At 38.2% G+C, this 23,940-nt stretch overlaps 1 protein-coding gene and 1 long non-coding RNA gene across 11 annotated transcripts in view; both read right to left on the bottom strand.

Annotated features, from left to right (window-relative positions):
• The window catches only part of GABRB2 (gamma-aminobutyric acid type A receptor subunit beta2), a 162,796-nt gene extending 160,672 nt beyond the window's left edge, over window positions 1-2,124 (bottom strand). Inside the window, exons 1-4 of one of the 9 annotated variants that reach the window (XM_048064694.2) lie at window positions 1,365-1,500; window positions 1,085-1,202; window positions 794-987; window positions 45-277 (exon numbers count right to left, since the gene is read on the bottom strand). In XM_048064694.2, coding sequence (XP_047920651.1) covers window positions 45-121 — 77 coding nt within the window. In that variant the 5' untranslated portion in view covers window positions 122-277; window positions 794-987; window positions 1,085-1,202; window positions 1,365-1,500. Of the gene's footprint in view, window positions 1-44; window positions 278-542; window positions 692-793; window positions 988-1,084; window positions 1,501-1,939; window positions 1,959-2,088 lie in introns of those variants that run through there. The other 8 variants (XM_013178462.3, XM_048064692.2, XM_013178461.3 and 5 more) reach the window with 8 other exon arrangements.
• A 3,980-nt stretch (window positions 2,125-6,104) lies between these two features.
• Window positions 6,105-23,940, bottom strand: part of LOC106034363 (uncharacterized) — a 41,267-nt gene continuing 23,431 nt past the window's right edge. For both annotated transcript variants that reach the window (XR_010825005.1, XR_007163571.2), the window contains 2 exons: window positions 7,382-7,434; window positions 6,105-6,621 (listed from right to left, as the gene is read on the bottom strand). This is a non-coding gene — a long non-coding RNA (uncharacterized lncRNA). The remainder of the gene's footprint in view (window positions 6,622-7,381; window positions 7,435-23,940) is intronic.

Genomic DNA, 23,940 nt, shown 5'->3' with positions numbered 1-23,940 from the left:
AGAGCAATTCAAACTAAAGCGAAAGAGATACGTTCATCACTTACCTCTGGGCGCACACCACAGCGATTATTAAAGGGAAGGACCAAATCCCAAAGTAACCCTTCTTCCGGACTCTCAGCATCCCTTTAGCTTTTGATATGATTTAGGGTTTCAGTGAAGAGAAGAAGAGATCCAACTTATTCTGGCCAGTGCAGTAATTCTAATGTGAGGCGCATGCGCACGGCGTACCACAACATCAAAAGGAGCAGTGGTTGCTGCTGGAGATGGAGCAAATTTCCTTGCAAAAAAAAAAAAAAATTAAAGGGGAAGAAGGAAATGCATTATTTAAAAAAAAAAAAAAAGTCATGCACAGGAGGCTCGAGTATATTTTTGTTGTCCTTTTTGTTAGCAGAGAATATAAATCCCAGCAAGCAGCGAAGTTTTGGGAGTTGTGCAGGGCACAGCGGCTTTGTAACCCAGTTTAAAAGGGGGGTGGGGGCTGGACGGGCTGGGATTTGACACGGAGGGGAAAGGTTAGAAAAGGGAATGCACCGGGTACGTACGGCGCCAGGGGCAGGTGGGCAGCCTAACTTTTCGTCCCTGGAAAAACCCGCCTGAGGAGCTACGAGGTGCGGACAAAGGAGCCGGAGCTTGCAACGGGGGCGGGCGGAGGGGGAGGAGGGGAGATGGGCGCCTACAGGATTTCTCACGAAAAAAGGGAGGGGGAAAAAAAAAAGAAAAAAAAGAAAAAAAAAAAAACAAGCGATGACGAATAGTTTATTGTAAAAGGGGATTAGGCTGCTTCCTGCCTTACTGTGCTGCCAGGCTCTGGTCCTGGGGTAGAGGCACTGGGGCGGGAGAGGGGCTCCGGCTGCCGCCGCCAGCTCCCCCCGGTCTCTCAGTGCCGCCCGCCCGGCCCCGCTCCCCCCGGCCGGCTCGGCCAGCGCAGTCTCCGTGCCTCAGGCCGTGGTTAACCCCGGGTTGCGAGGTCCTCAGGTAGAGAGAAGCCTGACCGGGGAAAGGGAAAAAAACAACGCCCCGAAAGGGAATCAAGCGTTCGGTGGGCACAGAGACCCGGTGCAGGTTCGCAAGACAGCCCCCTTACCTTCGTGGGTGAGCCACCCGAGCTCTCCAAATGCAGCGTGTGATCCAGTTAATGCCTCAGAAGAAACCAGAGACGAGTAGAAAGCTGATTTTGGGATGCTTTGAGTGACATTTAAATCCTGAGCAGAAAAGGAGAGACAGAGAGAAGAAAGAGAAATAAAAAAAGAAGAAGAAAAGGGAAAAAGAAAAAAAGCACCACCCAAAACGAACCAAAACAAAAAAACAACCACAAACAGCGGGTTTCAAGGATTCCTCGCCAATCTGCCTTGTGCTCACAGCACCTTTTACACCTCCTTCTCCTCCTCCTCCTGCTGCTGCTGCCGCCCGGCGCTGCCGGAGCGATCGGCGCTGGGCGTGCACACGGCCGGGCCGGGCCCGGGACCACCGGGGGCGTCAATTACCAAAAGAAATACTTAACTAGCTGCAGGAAGGGGGAGGAGAAGGGGGAAAAAATGCAGCGGGGGGAGGGACGAGGGTGAGGTGAGGTGAGGGAGCTCCGGAGAGCCACTGCGCCCCCAGCCCAACGCGGTCCCGCACGCCCCGTGCCCGGCCCCACGGCCACGCGTGGGCTCGGCGGCAGGCGTGAGGCTGGGGGGGGCTGCCCGGAGAGGAAGAAGAGGAGGAAGGAGGATGAGGAGGAGGTGTCCCTCGAAGGACGGACTGGTTGCGGGGGCGGTGGGACGCCGTCTCCCCTGGGGGAACCACAGGGAACCGAAGCCGGCGCAGCGAAGAGTCGGTCCCTGGCAGCAGGCGGCCATTTCGCGCAGCCCGGCGCCTGGCGTGCTGGGCCCCGCAGCACCCCCCTGCCGCCTAGCCGGGACCCTCGGGCAGCCCGCCGGGACCCTGGGGAGCCCACCGGGATCCACCGGAGCCCCGGGGGGTCTAGCGGCGCGTCCCGCCGGCGGAGCCGCTCCCCTGGCCCGGCCAAAGGCAGGGGCGCAGGTGCCACAGGCACGAAGGAGCCGTGTCCCCCCCCCCTCCCCGACACTGCCTTAAAAGCCCCACCTTGCGCCGCCGAGAGCAAGTGTCGGGTCGGTTTTCTGCTTGCAGGGAAAAAGGGAGCTTCCTTAGGGCTGCTGGGGGGGCGGGGGGAGGGATTCACTGGGGCATTCTCACTTTCCTCTCCCATTTGAAAACCATGACAATTACAGAGGGAGAAAATACTTTTCCAAATGAAACAGACAAGACTTGGTGTGTGTGTGTGTGCGTGCGCGCAGGCTAAATATAAAAATTCCCCTGAGTGTATTTAAATAGAGCCCAACTGCAAGGGACGAAGCACGAACGGGTGCGCAGCTGCCCGAGGCAGGAGCCGCCCCCGGCCGCGGCTGGAGGTTTCGGCTCTCACGGTGCTGGGCTACTTCGCTCAGTCCTTCTGAAATACAGCCCCGAAGGAAGATGGTGGATACCCCGTGCGGTGAATCAGGTTGCTTTATGTGCATAACAGGCATTTTTTTCCCCTTCTGCAATCATACGGCAGGACGGAGGACTCAAAGTAAAGCACGTTGGTCCCGCACTGTGAAACTCACCCGCGGGTGCTAACATGGGACCACATCTAGCGCTGCCCACCCCTCAACTGGTTCCAAACCTCAGCTACTAATTGCCTTTACACCACAGAACTGGTGCGTTCACCGTGTCTGAACGTGAACCAGCTTCAAACCAGAGCCCGAGAGCTGGCAAGTCAGTGCTGGAGCGACAGGACTTACGTAGATCTTAACGTAACATCGGGGCTAGAAGAGAACCGTCTGTCCCTAGGAGTGCTAGCCTAGCGCACACAATGAATTCGAGAATTCAATGTATCCAGCATTTGGTCCCCGCGTATGCACGGATACTGAGGGAACGTTTGTTCTGCCCTAGGACACCCCTGTGCAGGGAAACCTGCTCTCAGGCTGGCTGCTCCAATAAAGAGGCACGGAGCATCCCTCAGCCAAATGCAGTGCATATGGATATAATGGTGCACTCCATGTGGAAGAGAGAGTGTGCATCTTTTTTTTTTTTTTTTTTTTTTTTAAGTTTAAAGCTTCTGTTGAGCCACGCTTGGGATGCTCTCCATAACTTATGATTTTGGCTTGATGTGAACACCCCCCTGTCTACCAGTAAAACATCCTACCACCATGCCAGTCCTTGTGGGCCTAGACAAGCCTATGTGATAGAGATATTAAGTATTGACATGGAGTACAAAGTCATACAATACTCTACCTTTTGAAAACTGTTTAATGATTTCCTATACGCTTTTGAGAGTACCACTTTTTGTCTGACCATGAGTTCTGGTCTATCTCAAATTCAAAATTTCAAAATTAAAATTTCTTAGCACCTTCCTTATTAAAATTTTTCATCACCCTCAGAATCTCCATCTTATTTTAAGCAACTTGTTAAATAAATGGTTTCCTCTTTCTCACTTGTGTCTGTGTGTTTGCTTGAAAAGGGTAGGAAGTGACTGGTATGAACAACAGTATTGGCGAGATACAGAACCATTTGCGTAACATATTTAAGGATTGCTAAGATTTGGGGTGTCTTACAATGAAGAAACAACCTGGTTCCTGGTTGGATATGATAATTACTTTTAGCTCTAATATTATTATGAGATTACAAGTACTACAGAGATAACAGAGAAACCAAAAATTTGGATGCCAATTGCAGATCATTGTGATTCTTAGCTTTCAGCTTTGCAGAGTGCAAAAGAATACCTAAATAACATTAAAACACGCTAAAGTAATAGTCCGCTATCCTTGCTGGCCATTGTGTGACACTGGGTAAGAAATGGGTTATAGGTGATGTCATACTTTGTTTGTCTTGTCAGCCCTTGACTGTAGCAATATATTCCTGTCACCATGAGCAATATCCCAGGCCATGTACCAAGAACTGCTCTGAAGTGATTTTAAAATACTTTGCTGTAAATGTATAGATTTTGCAAAATATACTTTCAGATGGGATAAGAATTTCCAGACAGGTTCTCAAGTGAGCCAGTCACTCCAGTCCCTAGACATAAAAAATGCTGCTGATTTATGCTAGCCCAGGAACTGCATCTCTGTACCACGAGTAATGTGAACAACCCCTCTTTAAAAAGGGGTAAAACCCCACTTTAAAAGAAATCCTTTCACTGCATCTCAACAGGTAGGTATGCATACTGTTCTTTGGAAGTAATGTTTACTGAGTTCTTGAGCATTTGGTAAGATGCAGTAATACTGGAAATACTCTGTTGAGAGTTTTTTCCATCTATAAGATAATTTTATTCTATAATTTTCAGCAGAATCCTTGTAATAATTTACTTTGATACATTTTCTATTTCCAACTTCTGTGAAGTTGTAGATCCAAGTAAAACCAAACAGCCAAGCCTAGTAAAATTCTCCCGAACAAAGTTTGAATGTACTCCCATCTTGGTTTCACTTGTCCTTTTAGGTGGTCAGATCTATGTCAGCATCCATGCACCATACACCATCCTGTTTGCAATCAGCCCATCAGTATAGACATTGACATTTCAACACATGCACAGAAACAAATGATTCATGAAGATGCACCTTGATTCTACTTTTCACAGCCAATGGAATTTGGTTTTGTGTAGTGAAAATCATCTGGGATTTCCAGATTCGTATTAGCTTTGAATACTGTATATCTAGAAATCTCCAAAGTGGTAAAGCAACCAACAAAGGCAATAGTATATGACCTGCCAATTTTGGCCCTTAAAAACAGGTGAAATCATCAGTACTGTACAGAAACTGAGTGTGATAAATTGCTTAGGAAATAAGTATCACTTGATACAGTGAGAATTTCATTTAATTGTGAGAGGAGAGCAAACGAGAGGGGCAAGTAACTGTCTCTATTTGGTTTACATCTCTATGTAGGACTTCATTTACTGGGGTTCAGATTTGTTCATTCTCTGACTCACTGCATGGTGTCCCCACAGGGTTAAAGACACTACAGATAAGAACTTAACCCAGCTCATGACCCAGATAGCATTTTCTGAATCAAATAACTGTTATATCTTTTAATAAAAATATAGCCGCTTATTTTTTGTGTAGCCTGGGATCAATATACCTTACATGTATATTGAAGAAAGTCTTTTAATGTGAAATCAAAGTACAGATTCAAAAATGGAAGTAAAAGGTTGTATGAGACATCCACAAGTGCTTTGATTGAAGGCAATTGTCAGCAACTCAGTGGGGACTGGAGTGAAATACAAAATGTGCAGCACCTGGAATTATGATGGAATGAAATCTACAGTCCTCATATGAGGCACCACAAAAAGTCCCATTTCCTTCAAAGTGGAGGAATAAATTAGTTTAACAGTTACATAGACGACAATTTTTGAATTCCTCAATTTTGGTTACATTGGCATTTATATAGCTAGGAAATATCTACAGTATACACATCCTTTGACAAGAAAGCAGAGCAGGGCATGAGGGATGACTGCCTAGGTTAAGGATAGTAAAACATTTAAAAGGCCGCACAAAATGCAGACCAAGATTATGTCACTCTGTGAGTCTAAATCTCCTCCACTCTGTTCTCATAAGATTCAGCCCTGAAAGCAGATTGCAGAAACCTGATATTAAATTAATGGAGTGGCATTTGTCTGCATCAATTGATTGCAGGATTTGGTCTTCATTTCTAAGCCCTCCTGGTCAGAGTTGACTTCAGAATTTGTTGTTGTTGAATAATACGTTCCAGAATATTGTTAAAAACAACATCTGAGGGTTCTAGAGCTTTTAGGTTAGAAGCTTTTGCTGAAAAATGAGAACTATTTTCTTTTCAAAGCCATTTAAGCTTCTAAAACCAATTTTGGGTCTGGTTAAAAAAGAAGTATGCAGGTTTTAAGACTAAATAGAGATCTACATAGTTCCAGATGGATTTTCTTAGCAAGGACTACCTCGCTAGTTCAGAAAATTCCTCCCTATTATGGCCATCACCTTAACCAGTTAAGGGGATAACACTGGAAAAAAAAAGGCAAGAACTGAGACAGGAAAAGTAGTGAAGTGGAAGAGAAAAAAGAATAGCAGAGGCAAGGGTTATGCTCCAACACAGTGAAATATGAAGAAAGGAGAGCCATTTATTTAAAAGGGAGGCCAGGGGAAGAAAAAACCACCTGCTCATTTAAAGTAACATTTAAAATGTGAAACAGTGCTTCTGTCTCAGGAATCAAACACAGCTCTTACATGAGTTCTTTATTCTCTGGACAAAGGGAGACTACTGAAGTGATCATTGAGACTCCTGAGCTCTGTGATACCAACTACCAAATATGTTTTGATCCAGAGTGAGACTTAAAAATGTATTTTATTTTCCTGTAAATAACTAAACTTCACAGGAGATTTTTAATCTATTTTGCCATTTGTAGTTGTAAGAGATTTCACATAAAAAATGTCTTAATAAATGTAAACAAAACCCAAAGAAACCAACTGTGACCAGCATATGACAGCCAAAGCATAATCAGTGGATCAATTTTAAAAATGCAAAATATTTTACACGTTTAATTAAAAAGATAACAGTATTATTCAATACATTTTCCAACTCAAACAAGATCCTTATATCATCTGGTGAACAATCATTCTGGTTAAAAACAAAAAAACAGAAACTTAGTGATAGAGTTCAAAGAGAACTACTATGAATGAACGTAAGCAATACTTTAACTGCTCTTCAAGCAGTTTTTTTCTTTAAGAAAACTAGGAGAGTACAAGTTTGTATCTGACTGTACAATGGATTATAGCTGTCCTTTTACTGGTGTGCTAGAAAGGGAGATGAATTTGCTGTCTGCAAACACACAGAGCTATTACTTCCAGCCTTCTCTGAGAAGAAATGGAGAACACACAGTGCTCCTTATTGTCTTGCACCTTCTTGCATTCCCACCCCAAATGGCTCAAGCCAATATTCTTCCTTCCCCTCTACCTTAAAACCTTGGTTAGTCCTAGAGTAGAGCATATGTCCTGAAGTGCTGTAATAATCATAAAATACATGGTTTGCAGCACATTATGCCCTACTGGTGGTTTCTAACTTTGTGCATACAGGACAAATGTATTACGGAATCAATACTTGGTGTACAAGTGATCTTGCCCCTATTTGCAGATGCTGGAAGACAGAAATTTCACACAAAGATGTTTCTGTTCAGCAGAAAATGAACGGAATAGTTTGTTGAATTGATTTGAGAGTATTTTATAGAACTGTATCGCTTTTCTACAGAAAGGGAATTATTACTTAAATGGTATACCATGGAAATGGACTTAAGGCCAGTCAAGATGGCAATGTGCCTGGCCAGCAAATGCAAATACACTATTTTGACTTGTCAGAAAGAACATTTTAAGATGCAACTTACGTGGGCATATCTAAAGCAGTGCAAATTACTTAAAACCAGATGAGTGAATGAACCTGAAAAGTAGAAGGTGAAAACAGAAAATAAAATTAATTTAGTGTGGATTACACAGGTGCTGCAAACATGTCCTAGAAAAATAACATGGGAAAACAATTCAAAAGACCAAGACAAAACAAAGCAAAAACAAAAAAAACAACAAACCACAAGCAAACAAAACACAAACAACCAAACAAAACCACAACAAAACAACCGTAGAACAATCCCTCCTCTCAAGAAGCCATACACTGAACAAAACGTAGCGATACCATCCGTATTTATCACTTTGCATCCAAGGATCTCTCTAAAATATCTCAATGTTTCTGTGGGTAGTTACCATTCATTCTCTTCTCCCACCCAATTTTGTGCTCATACTTCGTAATTTACAAACAACTATGACCTGAAGGAGGTCTCATTAATGCAAATGAGTTACTTTCTATCGTATTATGCCAAATCTACAGATGAGATAGATGAAGCTCATGCTGGCTAAGTGCCCAGGCCACTTCCTACTGAAATTAATGGTAAAATCCACATTCAGCTTGGGAGTAGCAACATCAAGACCCATCTTACAAAGCACCAAGTGGCAGAAAACTGGAAGAGTGCCCAAGAGCCCTGATTATCCAATATCTTCCTACCTATATGGTCTATACCACATTTCCAGGGAAATTAAAAGGAAATAAGTAGCAAATTTTATCTAAAAAAGTACTAGATGGAAATGAAGTCATCCTCAGATTCTTATGCTTTTTGAGGCTTGATTAAGTAATACTAATCACAGTATTAACTTTGTTAATTTACTCTCAGGTGAAAAAAGGCAGCTGAGTAATACCCATATTTGATGTTACAAGTACTGCTCTACATTTAAATAATGTTCATGTCTTAAAATGGCAATTTTTGACATCCTACATCAATGTAAATCAGGAATAACTCCACAAATTTCACATTATAAAAAAAGGGAAGTTGAATGCAGAATAAGACCTCCTCTGTATGGTGCAATAATTTTTCATCTTTATGTATTTAGCTTAACTTTGGTTACAGCTAGCTGTTTAGCTCACTATGAAAAGCCAAGCATGCTTTTCGTAACTTCCACAACAAAGCCTGATAATCTCGCTCTGTATGCGTGAAAAACTTGCATGTTCAGCAAGTCCCAGAGTTCAGATAGGTCCAGAAAGAGGTGAACCTATCTTTCAAATATATTTTCATTTCTGTAGTTACAGTCTGTAAATACTGGTCATTTGTATCACCATAAGGAATCAAGACTCATTTGAGCATATCAAGAAATGAAGGGCTAAAGACCAACTACAAAAAGCTATAAAAGGAAGAGTCCCATTTAATTATTTTCCTGTTTTGAGTTTGAACAGCTTCTGTTTCCCTGCATTAGTCCCTGTTGTGACCTTTTACACTAAATAAAAGATAGAGTTAACATGGTCACAGCCTGTTGTTGAGGTTACAGATGAGAGTTCTCTTTACAGGGCAAGACTGATGGATGTTGCTGTCATATGCACTTGGCATTTTTTTCTGAACCTATCAATTTTCAGATGATGTTGTCCATAGCCCCACAGGGGAACTTGCCATATACACAGAAGATCTGACCATTATTCCACATATAATTCTGCATGAATAGTGTTTAAGGTTATTACAATATAATTTTGTATTTCTACATAATATATTTTTATTTTAATTTATAATGCCTCTAAAATAAGTGATTATTTCACCATTCAGTCTTTGACTTTTTTTGAGGAAAAAACAGAACAACTTTCTATTTCCTTCTATTTCATCACCTTCAAATACTTTTATGTATTTGCAGGAATGAACTTATCTCTTGGAAGAATGCAAACACTCCAGGCATCATTATGTTTTGAATATTCTCATTAGTAATCCTGCCTTTCTTTTCAGGAAAAGGATTTTAAAGTTCTTTCCTACGGCCTATACCAGAAGAGGAAAATGGTGAACAGGATGACAGATCCTTTTAAAAATACATTAGAACAATAAATACATAAATAACAATTTGCAATGAGAAACCTTAAGGTAGGCTTCAGAGTTTTTTGAGAGAAGGTTTGCACTTTTGAAACAAGACAAGATAAATTTTTCAGTCAGTGCCAAAGACATGTATATAAACATATCTATGAAGAAAATTGTGTTGGTAACAATTGGAGAATATATAGTGTGTTTCCATTATATATGTAAATTAGATATGCATATAACCTGAATCCTGAAAGGAAAAATGCAAAATACAAGTCGAATATTGTTTATTAATATTACCTTTGGCTCTTATTTGCTTAAAACTAATGACGATGACTCTACACATCTAATACAGCATTAAAATATTTTGAAGTCCACACCGATGTTATGTTGTCGTTTTTCACTGCACTGAATGTGTGGTTCAGTATCAATGTGACAACAGGCATCCTGCCTGCCCCCTCCACCCAAAAACCCCTGACTTTTTTTTTCTCCAATAGATAGGCACTGGGGCACTACCCAAAGCTTCTGGTTCTGTGTACCTGATGGATAACTCTTATACTAAAGTGTTGTATCCTGAGCCAATTTAGCAATATTTCTAAGTAAGCTTTGTTCTGTTCTAGTTCAGATGTCAGAACCTAGGATCATGCACATGCTACTACATTAGCCAGGTTATAAGAGCACCCCTACAGCTGAAAGCATCTGGTGGTCTTCAGAACAAGTAGGATGATCTATAACAAAGTCTGCTAGGAAAATATACAAAATATAAATAAGTTGGATGTCACATCACAACATAAATTGGAAAGACAATTTTGAAAGTAATAAACAATTGCATCTTCGAAAAGCTCTTTCTGAAGCATACAGGAGAGTAGGCTATTCTTGACTTTGCCCTAAGTAACTTCCTGAAATAATTCATGTAAATAAGTATGGCTGAAGTAGTACAGAGTAAACACAATTTAATTAAATTTGACATGTTTTGTGAGATCAAACTAAAAGATAATATTGTGACATTGAAACTCAGGACCCAGTTACTTTTCAAATGAGTAAGCTACAGCAGTTATGAAGACGATGAAGAAAACTCAATGGAAGCTAAAATCTGTAGGAATCAGCCTGGACACTCTCCTGTTAAACATTTAGTGAGGATATCTGAAAGTGTTTGTATAGCAGAGTAACACTTTTTCTGAATGGAACTGTCAAAATTAAGGCAGGAAGATTCTAAGCAGTGGCTGGCTAGAAGGTTGCAATTCAAATATGATTGCCAAAAATAGGAAGAACAAATTAAGGTTAAAAAAACCTTTAGAATTTTGCAGAATGCATGTGGGAAGTAAGTACCTGTATAGATCTTTAAGTGAGACATTTTTTGTTTTGTTTTTTTTTGGTTTAGTTCTTTAGATACAGTGAATAAGAAATATGCATATTCATATATATATATTACATGTATTGTTTAGCTTGGAGAAAAGAAGGCTCAAAATTGTACTTTACAACTACCTTAAAGGAGGTTTTTGGTATGGTGGGGATCGGGCTCTTCTCTCAAACATCAAGTGATAAAATGAGGGGAAATAGCTTCAAGTTACACCAGCGGAGGTTTAGGTTGGATATTAGGAGAAGTTTCTTTACAGAAAGGGTTTGGAATAGTTTGCTCAGGGAAGTGGTTGAGTCATTATCCCTGGAGGTCTTGAAGAAATGGGTAGATGTAGAACTTAGTAACATGGTTTAGCAGTGGACTTCAGTACTAGGATAGAGGTTGGACTAGATAATCTTAGAGGTCTTTACCAACCTGAGTGATTCTATGATTCCATATAGGAGAGAAAGAAAAAGGAGAGAAAGAAAAAGGAGAGAAAGAAAAAGGAGAGAAAGAAAAAGGAGAGAAAGAAAAAGGAGAGAAAGAAAAAGGAGAGAAAGAAAAAGGAGAGAAAGAAAAAGGAGAGAAAGAAAAAGGAGAGAAAGAAAAAGGAGAGAAAGAAAAAGGAGAGAAAGAAAAAGGAGAGAAAGAAAAAGGAGAGAAAGAAAAAGGAGAGAAAGAAAAAGGAGAGAAAGAAAAAGGAGAGAAAGAAAAAGGAGAGAAAGAAAAAGGAGAGAAAGAAAAAGGAGAGAAAGAAAAAGGAGAGAAAGAAAAAGGAGAGAAAGAAAAAGGAGAGAAAGAAAAAGGAGAGAAAGAAAAAGGAGAGAAAGAAAAAGGAGAGAAAGAAAAAGGAGAGAAAGAAAAAGGAGAGAAAGAAAAAGGAGAGAAAGAAAAAGGAGAGAAAGAAAAAGGAGAGAAAGAAAAAGGAGAGAAAGAAAAAGGAGAGAAAGAAAAAGGAGAGAAAGAAAAAGGAGAGAAAGAAAAAGGAGAGAAAGAAAAAGGAGAGAAAGAAAAAGGAGAGAAAGAAAAAGGAGAGAAAGAAAAAGGAGAGAAAGAAAAAGGAGAGAAAGAAAAAGGAGAGAAAGAAAAAGGAGAGAAAGAAAAAGGAGAGAAAGAAAAAGGAGAGAAAGAAAAAGGAGAGAAAGAAAAAGGAGAGAAAGAAAAAGGAGAGAAAGAAAAAGGAGAGAAAGAAAAAGGAGAGAAAGAAAAAGGAGAGAAAGAAAAAGGAGAGAAAGAAAAAGGAGAGAAAGAAAAAGGAGAGAAAGAAAAAGGAGAGAAAGAAAAAGGAGAGAAAGAAAAAGGAGAGAAAGAAAAAGGAGAGAAAGAAAAAGGAGAGAAAGAAAAAGGAGAGAAAGAAAAAGGAGAGAAAGAAAAAGGAGAGAAAGAAAAAGGAGAGAAAGAAAAAGGAGAGAAAGAAAAAGGAGAGAAAGAAAAAGGAGAGAAAGAAAAAGGAGAGAAAGAAAAAGGAGAGAAAGAAAAAGGAGAGAAAGAAAAGCACTCCCAAAGCAAGAAATATTAAGAAGTGTAAGAGCAGTGAATGAAATATGAGGAGCGATCAGATTGTTATGTGAATAACATGACTTCAGTAGTTTTGAAAGAACTGAAGACTGCAGTAGCAAGCACTATCAAGACAACCTATGAAACTCAGAGTTGAAAATTTTTATGTGCATACACCAGACTAAGTTTTGAATGAACTCTGTTTCTCTACCTGATGAGCACTCTTTGCAACGCTTGACAAATTAAAGATAAAGTGAAGAACTGGTAGATAGTATTTTTAGGCTTTTTAAGAATAAGAAAATTCTTTTGGGTTACAGCTGAACATACATAGTATGCTATGTATGCTAAGGACTCATAAGTATGCTAATATTATAGTATTCTTAGCATAAAATTTTACTAAAATAAATATAAAATAACACGCCACTTCAAAGTAGCTCTGTTAGTCAAATGAAGCATATGCAAAAGGCTGCGACTTTCCCAAGAACACCGGAGATGTCCCTGTGCAGGGCAGGCAGGTTGGAACTAGGCAATATCTAAGGTCCCTTTGAACTCACACCATTCCATGATTCTATGAACAAATAGGAAGGCAAAAGTAGAAAGGGGAACATGTTCTCTGCTATGAATGCTGGATTGTAATTCACATATAATCATAGGATTAGACTGCAACAAGATGCCAAATCAAGTACATCACATGGCTTCATACCTCTCTCTTAAGTCCTATTATTGTCCACTGAAGCAGATAGACCACTATCCTATCCTAAGTTCTGAATAGAATAAATACAATAAAGTCTTTGCTTGGATCATTCATGTCTAGATGCAGTATGCAGAGAACTTACGCTGTTTTTAATTGCTGCTAATTTTGGAGTCAGTCCATACTCCTCCTCATGACATATAATTCAGGACAGATTCCAATGTATAGTAGGGAATCAAAACATTTAGAGTAGGCTACAAAAGATTCTGCATTACTCCTATCCCACTGAAGCCCTGTTTTGATCCTTCAAGAAAGATGGTAGTAGTACGTTAACTCTGAACTTGTACCTTTCACAAAAACTCATCTACATTACAGTATCTTTGACAGGGCTTCCTGTGGAACTATATTTAGCCTAGGTATTAGAAGCAGAGCTATAGCAGCATGAAACTCAGCGTGCACTAATTACTCAGGCTTCTCAGAAAGCACTTGCAGGCCACACTGAGCTCAGTGATACTACTGATATTCGAAACACATGCTAGCCTAAAAGTAACCACATTTGTGACTGTTGTGATTGCAATATAGGGGACCCTTTAAAAAGAAAAAAGGGCATTTTGCCCTTTATTGCAAATGTCAGTGTGCTTGAAAACAAGACATCAGGCAGCTGAAGATTAACACAGGCTAGACACATGCACATTGTCATATCTTATTTATCTTCTCTATATAGTCATGTATAGAGAATAGGTACCTATATTATGTGTATATATTTTTAACACTTCTGTCATCTTCTCTCCTTTACTTCATCTGAAATTTTATATTATGCACAAAACAACTGAATCATGAATAACAAAGACACATTATTTAATTCTTTTAGTGGACACCAGTAATTATTATATACTGACTGTTCAAGGGTGTTATTTTTGTAAACAAGAAAAACTAAATGAGCATAGAATTCATCATTAGGAAATGGTCTCTTATTCAATTAATGCACATTCAAGAGAGCCCCATATGCATGTGCTCTAGTCAGTGAAGTACTGCAGGAAAATAGGAAGAGATCTCCCAGGGTGCAGCACACCCTGCTTTCTCTACCATATGCCTTCTAAATATGTTCCTCTGTGTCACTGTATCACAAAGCAACTTGCTGATTCTTGGCAAATTGCTTCAGATACATGAAAAATTTATTCCTAAAGAACAGTCTTTACTTATTTTTTAAAAAAATACATTAAAACAACAAGAACAGAACCCATCCAAAACATTGTTACAGAAATGACCAGTCAATTCCAGGAACAAATACATACTTTCAACATTGTGATGCCGTCTTTTACTTTCTGGAATAATTCCATTATATGCCCCATTCCTTTCCAAGGTATTGGATTTAAGAAGGTGCTGAAATGACCTACCAAAGCTTAAAAACCTTAAGATAGTTCATGATGCATGAAACACAGTAGCAGTATTTGGATGAGGTCCTACAGGCAAAAGTTATTATAAAATTAAAGAGAGCATGACATAAATTCATGAAAAATTCAGCTATTAATTGCTTTGAGGTGAGCCTAAATGCACATTAAAAAATTCAATTTTCAGGAAGAAAAACATATGTTGCCTGTTTGTTTTTAATACAAGGCTAGATAAATCCTAAAGGGTTGGAATAATGAATCAACTGCTACCAACTCACAAATTCTAAACAATATACTAAAATTGACTTCTGCAGCATACATCTTAAACATTGTTCTATAGGTTGTGTGACATATTGGGGTAGAAAGTTTTGTTCCTAAAAAGACTTTTAAAAAGCCCTCCCTATACCCACAGAATTAGGGAATTATTAACTAAGAGCAGATGGGGAAGGAGAACACAGGAAGAAGAAATATGATTTATATAAAATGCAAAGAACATTAAAACACTTTAAAGGGATATTTGTGTGTTTAAAGAAAGAACAAAAGATGAACTGAGGTGAAGTAAGGTTGGATAAAGGTAAAAATCTTATGTAATAAATTAGTACCCACAGGTGATATGCAAGATTAGAAATTCAAGAGTTGACATTAGCAATTACCATTAGAAACTTTTTGATAACTGAAGAGGTATCAGTTGATTGGAAACCAATGACTTGTTTCAGTACTTAGAACAGCTTTCTTAAAATTGTTTAAAATAGGTACACATCTGCAAGTTCTGCATACCTTTACTGTGGGCTTTAGAAACACAAGTTTCAGTTTGCGTTTGTCTATTTGCTGCCTAAACTTAAAATTAGTACAAAAGTATTTTTTCCAACAAGATAGGAAACCTAAATTTCTAACCACACAGCCTGTAGATCTCCTAAGAACCGCGCAGGTCTGGGGATAACAACATGTACTAGTACTTAACAGTGTTCTGCCCAGGCATGAAGTCCACAATACTTTGTCATGTTTTTTCTCAACTTGTGCTGTCAGTCCCAATTAGCAATTGTTCTGGAAAGTACTCTTAAAACCAGTTTTATGGTTTGGCAAGGTTCATTTTGAGTCCAACAGGCAGAAATAATAAAGGGAAAAAAAAGGAATATAAATGATTAATAATAAAAGTTACCAGGTATCTTAAAGACATCACATACTTCAAATGGAGTGCATTACATAAATAAAGATTCATGTATCAGCTGGTTAAGTGTCTCAAGACTAAGCATGATTTTTAATGTATATATAGCGTGTACAAGCATTCTGTATTAATCAAGAAGGACTTGGAAATCAATGCTCTCACATTACTTCATATTATTTGGTATAATAAAGGTTTTTACAATATGAAACTATTCATTTTTAATACAGAACATTTTTACAGATGGTTGTTCCAAAATACGAGCAGAAAAGTCCATCTTCAAATAAGATGGATAGATCAGGGAACTGGTGAATATTCGCTGGGTAGGTAGATACAATTTATTTTCACTGTGCTCAAAGAAACCATCAAAATCCATCACATACAATGTAGAAATGATGGGATCGATGTTAAGAAGATTTCAGTGTTTAGGAGGCTCAGTATAAATCTTTTAGCAAAGTAAATCAAAAGCTAAATCATTGCATGTTATGGTGAAGAGAATAAGGAAAATTTCAACTAAAACTTGACACTGATTTCTGCCATAATATCATAATTCTTAGAAAGCCATGAAGATACATCACATGGCCTTTTTGCCATAGATACTGATTGCTTCAAAGACTCATGTTAGGACCACATTTGTATGTTACCAACACTGTTATAACTTGCTGTCTTTGGCATCAATGGGTCCCTGGCTCTCAGGCTGGCCCCTTCTTCACTACTCAAAATTTCATAAGTTAAAAAAATTTTAAACATTTTATAAAAATGGTCATCTTGAACAATAGAGAATAATGTAAAAACTTCCCATTACACCATTCAAAGCTTGACAAAGACATTTTTGAGATAAAAATGCTGTCCTATGTGCAAACTATTTACACACAAAATTGCATTCCAGCTGTTCCATGACATTAACACTTTGCATCTAATTTTTGCTTCTTCAAATTTTTGCATCAATTTTGTCTGTGCAGATCTCTCTGGCTATTCACATTTAAAGATCCTTTTGAGACCTTTTTGAAAATGTAGCCACTAATGAGACCGATGATTATGAGACCTACTAGTTTGATATTAGCATATGGAAAAATGAAACAGTTTCCATCTGTATACCTATTTTTATTGCTGTTTCATCTCCTGCCCTTAAAGTAGAACTATAATATTAGGTTATCTGCCTTGCTGTAGCATTGGAACAGCAATCCAAAGTGGAAAGTTTTCTATGATTGCTGAGTAAGCCAGTCTAGAGAAGCAGTGGCTCTTCTACCTGTTATTATCTTTTTACTATATTGTGCATCTTAGAATGAGAACTATAGCTGTATTAAATGACACCTGAATTTAAATTAGTATTTGTTTAGTTAAGTTCATTGTGTATATTCAACTATTTTGAATAAATCAAGATGTATAGAAGTCTTGCATTAACAGCAAGTACATGAACTGATAAGTGATATATGTTAAGCATCTTTTCCAAGTTCATATACTTAATTATTGGCTTTGCTCCTTTCACAAGATGTATTTCACAATTACTTGTGAATATTCAATGCAGTACATTAATTTAATATCTAGTATCCAAGGCTAAATATTCTAATAGCTTCTTATTAAGCATATTAATATAAATAAATCCACTTTCCATTGGAACTCTGCAATCTAATATATATATTTATGACAGACTATCTCTTGCTTAGGATTAAGCAAGAAATAGGTTTAATGTTGGATTCATCATAGAGAGGACGTTAATTATTCTTCAATGTAAAAGCAAAATTATGACCATTTCCACACTAAAACAATATGTAAATCACAAAGACAAAAAAACTTAAACTGTGAAGTATTCGATCTTAATTTTGTCTATAGGTTGACCCCAGCAAAAAGTCACTTAGTCATATCTGGAATGCCAAGTTAACTTTTGGTTTGGAAAAACATGTATCAGCCAGACCACACACATTTGGCAGGCAGATGAGAGAGCTTTTGGCAGGAAGTTCTTGATAGACTTTAAGGGGGCAATGAACTCAAACCTGAATGACTGGTGGTTGCCTGCCCTCGCTGTTCTGCTGCCTCTTTCCTAAAGGACAGAAAGGGAACACAGTATGATACAGTACTTGCAAATGGGATACTTCAGTGGGCTGCTGGAATAGGTGTCAATGGCCTGAAAGAAGTTGCTGAATTCCCTGACTTCCTGCTGCTTGACCTTGCCTGGGTCAGGGGAGGCAACCTTAAACCACCCCACAGTACCCAGCACCAGGTAACTTTCAGTCCAAGCAGCTGTAACAAGTGAGAGAAGTTTGTATTGTGTAGCTATTCTACTTCCTACAACACAATGCCTTGTTATTATTGATAAATCATATTATAATACGCTTTTCAAATGAAAACAGGTAATGACATTTCTTAAATAAGTAGTTTTTATGAATTTTAAGCCACTGTAGATTACTACTTGTCTAGATGCAACTCCAGAAAGAAGAGAGAAGAGGGAAAAATGTAGGTATCCTCTGCTCATTCTATTGTCAGGTTTCTGAATTTATTTTAATAATATATTCAAGTTGTGTAAGTACTTCTGGAATCAAGTATTCTTCCAAACATCAGTCTAGAAGATGTGTGCGCACATATGTGCATGTTCAGGTAAAAAAAACAAAACAAAAAGAAAATACATACATGATAAAGTCTGACCGAAATTGCTTGCCTGGGAGCATAGATAATAGTAATTAAACAAAACAATACTAAACAGAAAGCTACCTTTAGAAGGCTGGATTTTTCTTGTATTAAAAATACTCTTTCCAGAAAAGAAAATATGAAGTACAGATAGAATAAACTGAAAGCAGGCTTCGGAGTGGCCTACTTACCAGAAAGGTAAATCCTGTAGCTGTTTGACACTCATTTCTCTTTCAGTATCTCATAGTTCATATATATTTTAGTTAATATGATGCAGTAAATGAAACTGCCTAGTTTCAGGTAAATGGGAGATAAAACTGTGCCTCATCTGAGAATCCCCATAGACAAGAAACAGTATTTCCAATTTGATTAATCTATTTACTCTTGAAAAATTATTGCTATAATGAAGCCAGTGGAATAGTCACCATATATTTGTCTTCTAGCAATGCCAATACTTAAATTTGGACTACAAAAGCATCCCTGCCTTTTCTTACGTAAATCCAGCCAAACAAAAATTTAGTTTCTTTGAATTGGGCCTGTAAGCAGTCTTTAGGCAATCAAAACATTGGTACTTTGGTACTGTTTTTTCTTTCCCCACCACCAGCTGTGACAGCTGCTCTGTATCTACCAGTTCATCACAGTGAGTTTCCTAGGATCCAAATACTGTCTGATGCAAGTCTGATCAGGGTTACAATTCTACAGCTGATTTAACAGGGAGATACCAGACTGAAGTCAAGTCAGCATTATTCCTAAAATCAGCTCAATTATGTAAACAGTTGAGATGTTACAGGAGACAATTTCTGAGTCTAATGCTATATTCAAAACACCATCCATTAAGTACTATTATATCCTCACTGCTTCAAACATAGCCACAGGGACCTGATGCTAAAAACAGCACTTAATAACTGATGGAATCATTTGGTAAACCAACATGCAGCCTGGGAACTGCATGGCACTGCAGCTTTCTACCTGCGGTAGATGTTTGAGTGTCTCCCAAAACTTAGAAAAAATAGAGTGAAAAAAATCAAAAAAAATCTAAAGACCAGCATATTAAACTTCCCAAATTTATGATTGCACTAGAAAGAGCTAAGTTCAATTCAGGGATAAAATAAAGGTTAATAGAAGAATATTAGGTTAATAAAAGAAAAAAGGTAAGGAAATATTAACTAACAAAGTAGAAGTTATGAAGCATAAAAATTGATCAGATAAAGTAGAGTTAGTGTCTTTATCACAGCAAGTCTTAAGATATTTAAGCATATATGTATTTTTTCTAGTTTGATTTTAGGATTAGTGGTACAGAAAGCTTTTATTAACTTCTATTCTTCATGTTTTAACAGGAAATATACAAATGATAGCCACTCCAATCCATTCCATCTCAGTTTGGAATTCGGAATCCTCTCCTAAACAGTTGGACTGTTAGGATTAAGTCAATTCTGTCATTTCTAATTTCGAATAAGTTTTAAAGCTTTTTTTCCTTGTAGGTACAGTCAACCTTCGTATGCTATTTTAAATAATTTAATGCAATTCCATGAAAAGTATTCCCCTACAAAGGAGAAAAACAACTCTAGTAACAATATGTATACAATACCAAATAGTGTAATTCATATATTAATAATTACAGTTACAATGAATGCATATATGAACAGTCTTTTATTGTGCAAGGAGGTGGGAGAGAGACAGGAGAAGTTATTGCATAGGAAGAAGGCAAAATGATTTGTTGACAATTAATTATTAGTAAGGATGCTAAAAAAGACTTACCAGGGATAAACATCTTAAAATCAGGAAACCTGGGGAGCAGAATCTATTAAAGAATACTGAAAGAGCATAGGCAAAGAAAATCTCGTCTGCTAGCGTTAATTTTCTAATAAATTATGGAAAACTGGAGAAAATCCAGAAGATTATAAGAGAGCCAATGTTGTGCCCATACTGAAAATGCCAAAAGGGATGAATCAGGTAACAACAGGCCAGCTGCCCAAATTCAGTTCTTGGCAAAATAACAGAAAGCTGCTGTAACAGCCTGACAAATTAAAGTATAGAAAAATATTTAATGTCCAGCTACCTGATTTTAGAGACAGTTGGTCTGGACAAAAAGCTTGATTTTATTCTTTTGGATGATTAGAAATTTGTTTGATGAAGGTAATTGCCTACATGTAATAAACAATTTTTGCAGGGCATCAAAAAAATTGTGCAAATTCAGTATTATACTCCATCCATAGTAAAAAGGGTAGCTGACTGCTGTGGAGTTAGTCCATGAATTCCTGGGGTTTCCTGCTTCGAAAGAATGAGTGATATGGCTACGGTGGACCTGAGCGGAACAGCCCTGCAGAAACCTGTGTCTGGCTGTCTTCACTTAACATCTGGCTGACCAAATGGTAAACAAACTTGTTGGAAATACAAGAGTTTGATTCAGATCAATAAACAAATAAATGAAAATAAAAAGAACTCTGCATCCATCCTCAGAACGAAACAAATTTAAACATTCTCACTCTACCCAGTCCAGGGTAAAATAGAGCACATGAGTCACAGGGTAGACAAATGTCTGTCTAGCTGCTTGTCTGGCAAGAGATCGAGAGGTAGCTTCCCAGATGTATTTAAGTATTCTTACGCAATGAGAGAGGCATGAAGTACTATGGAGTTTTTTAACAGGACATAGAGCAATGGAAACCAATAGCTAAATGCTCCAGCTAGAGAAACAAGATCTGGAAATAAGTAGAGATGCTTCATAGGATAGGGTAATTCAGTCCAGGAGAGACCTCAGTGGTCATTTACGGCCCAATCTCCTTCTAAAAGTAAGGTCAGCTCTGATGTCAGAGACTCTTACTCAGAGTTTTATCCAGTCAGATTTTGAAATTTACGAAGGTGGAGCCTGAAAAACCTGTTCCATTTCTATTACTTCCATCAGGGCTGAGCACAGAGGTGAAGATATACTTCAGCTATACATTTTCTGAATTGAAATAATGTCCACAACTAGAAAATAAGTATTGGGGTTGTTCAGACATACAAATGAAGATGAAAAAGCTACCCCTCAGAAAGTGGTAACTAAAAAATAAAGATGCTAAGTATATTGTTAAGTGGTATCATAATTTAACTCCCTGTACATTCATATTCTTGTCTCCTAATATAACTGCTTAAGCATCCTAGAGTAATCTGGGACATTAGCTCTTTGCAAGATGATATAAACTCTTAGATATTGGACTTTAGGCACAATAATGGTCAATTAACCTAAGATATTAAAGACAACCACTGTACAAATGCAAAGTATAGGGAAACTATATAATGATTTTTTTTTCTTTATGCCATATAGTTTGCCTTTTAAAAGTATATGAGAGAACTTGACAAAGTCTTAGTCACCAGTGTATTTTTTGGCTGGGATAAAAAAAGTCTTCCTGTACCATTGAATGGTTGATGTAAGAATAATGCTATCTTCAGGATCACTGTGTACTGCAAGGTGAACCTCATAATGCAAGTAGTGATTTTTTTACACCGATATTGAGCCTGAAGTATTTATTCAAACTGTAGTAGTGTCTACATGTCTCTCCCAACACCAGAGTCTCAATGAAATGATAAATCCTGTCAAACCTGTCTCCTTGAAGTAGTCTCATTCCAAAAGGGACACTTGTAATATGGATTTTTGTTCCTGAATATCTAACTCACTTCCCAAAGGAAGGAAAGGGGAGGAGGGCAGAACAGGGAAATAGTCTTATGTACATCTGCAGGCACAAGAATTCCATTCCAAACAATTGCTAGAAACAAGCCGGAATTGTAAGAGCTCCATTAGATGCACCTGGGACTTTGACGTTACTTTCACCTCTGAAATGCTCCTGGATGAACTGAAGCATAAAGCCTTCTTTGGTAAGTTCAGACACATGGTAAGCCAAGCACTCACTAACATACTGAAAGAATTGAAACATTTTGAATCCGTAAAAAAACAGGTTAAATAAAATCATCACAAGTGGGTAAGTAAGCTTGTTTCAAACACCATTGGTATAAAGTTCTCATGATACACTATCAGGAGTCTTCAGTGACTGTCATCCAAATTCGGGGCAACATGAGTCATTCTATCCGCATTTAGTTCTCAGCCATCTTGAATACAATCAAATTTCAGAGACAGATCTGAGTGAAGAGTCAGGGACCAGGCATTCTGACAGTCGTTCAAGAACTGCATCCTATTCATCTCTAAAGACAAAAAAGAACATAGCAACAGGATGCTCTTGCAAGGAAAATTCTTAAGCCATGATTTAGACAAGTATCCACCAGCCATGATTATAAATAATAGAAGTTATTTTAACCATCGTGCTTTCCATCTGTAGAAAATGCTATATATTGTTACATTAAAAAAGAACATACACAGTTCTGCTTTCTAGACCATTATGTTTTTACGATTCAATCCCTTTGTAACTCTTAATTCCCTTCTCCTCTCCTGAGGACTTCTTTCAGTGCCTTCTGTGCTTTCTTATTCTTCTTTGTACCACATGCCTTTTTTCTTCTGCAGTCACTTCTCCCATCCACTTCTGCAGGTCCTTCACAGTCCCTGTCTTGTCATGTCAGCCCCTTTCTTAAAAAAGAGGAATGACAACAACAAAAAGCAGCTCTGCTTGCCAAAGCATCTGGAGTTTATTAGGCTTCAAGGCCAAACCGTAAACTGATTAGAACTCCAACAGTAAAATGGCAAAGAAGGGAAGTCTTCTAGCAGACAGATTGGAGAAAAAAAAGTCAGCGAAGCACAATCAAGGTTATTGAATGCATCACTTTGTAGCCCATCAATATTCATGAAGATGGCAGCGTGAGCAGGACAGACTATTAAATAATTTTGATGTAAATTCTTAAGACTTAAAAAAAAGGAAAAAACATAGGCAGCTCAAAAGGTTGTGACCTACTCCAATTTCTCTGACAACAGGAGATTATATTTTTGTTTTAGGACTGTTTGGGAGAATCCCAGCCGCCCCCCCCCCCCCCCAAGTACCAGAAGCATGCTCCACAAAAGATCTCAGGAATGGCTCTAGGCATTAAATGAAGAGTTAAAAGTATGGGGGGGGGGGAAGGGTTTTTCAACGGAAAATGGATTTTTCAATCCATTACTCATTCCAATCAAACTTTAGAAAGGTATCACAGACATACCGCTTCATGCGGTTTACTTCAAAATAATAATAAATAAAAGTAATCTTAAATCGTGAATCATTTAGTGCTACTTACTTCGTGCAACCTATGAGATGCCTGCCACTTGAAACTGCCCACGACTTTGATAATCAATTGGAGAAAGCAGCCAATCAAATTTCACCCCACGATAGTTTCCAAGGTAACCAACAAAGATACTGACATGGGCTGCATGCAGTGGAAAGAAATGCTTGAAAAAAAGCTGCTGCATTTCCACTTTTTTCAATACTGTGGATCATATATTATAAAGCACTATCCAAATGCATCAGTATTGTCAATAAACAGTAGCAAAAAATCCAAAGCAGAATTAAAAAGCAATGATAAAGCACTTCTGTCTTCAGTGACTCAGAAGGGCTACAATGCCTTCTTGAAGCTTTGCCACTTATGAACCACAAATAGGGACCCCTCCTTTCTGGAGAACCCCTGAAAATAAGGGCAGCATCTCATAAGAAGTAAGACACCTTCTGTTTTGTCCCTGTAAATAGTTGATTAAATGGATATTTGTTCATCAGTGATTAAAGCAGGAGTGAATCGCATTTGTCATCATGCAGTATGAGACAGATTTTTTTTACAAAGATTTACATTAGAAGTTTAATTTGCCAGCTACAAAAAAATATATATATATATATAAATCAATACTGCTTCAGTGTAAAAGAGGAGTCAAAAATACTCATATTAGAAAAGCCCTCTCCCCTTTCCCCATTCCAT

The sequence above is a fragment of the Anser cygnoides genome, chromosome 14 (assembly GCF_040182565.1).
Source record: "Anser cygnoides isolate HZ-2024a breed goose chromosome 14, Taihu_goose_T2T_genome, whole genome shotgun sequence".
In the NCBI taxonomy this organism is placed as follows: domain Eukaryota; kingdom Metazoa; phylum Chordata; class Aves; order Anseriformes; family Anatidae; genus Anser; species Anser cygnoides.
The sequence above is the reverse complement of the archived record's forward strand: the minus strand, read 5'-3'. Positions and strand labels throughout refer to the sequence as shown.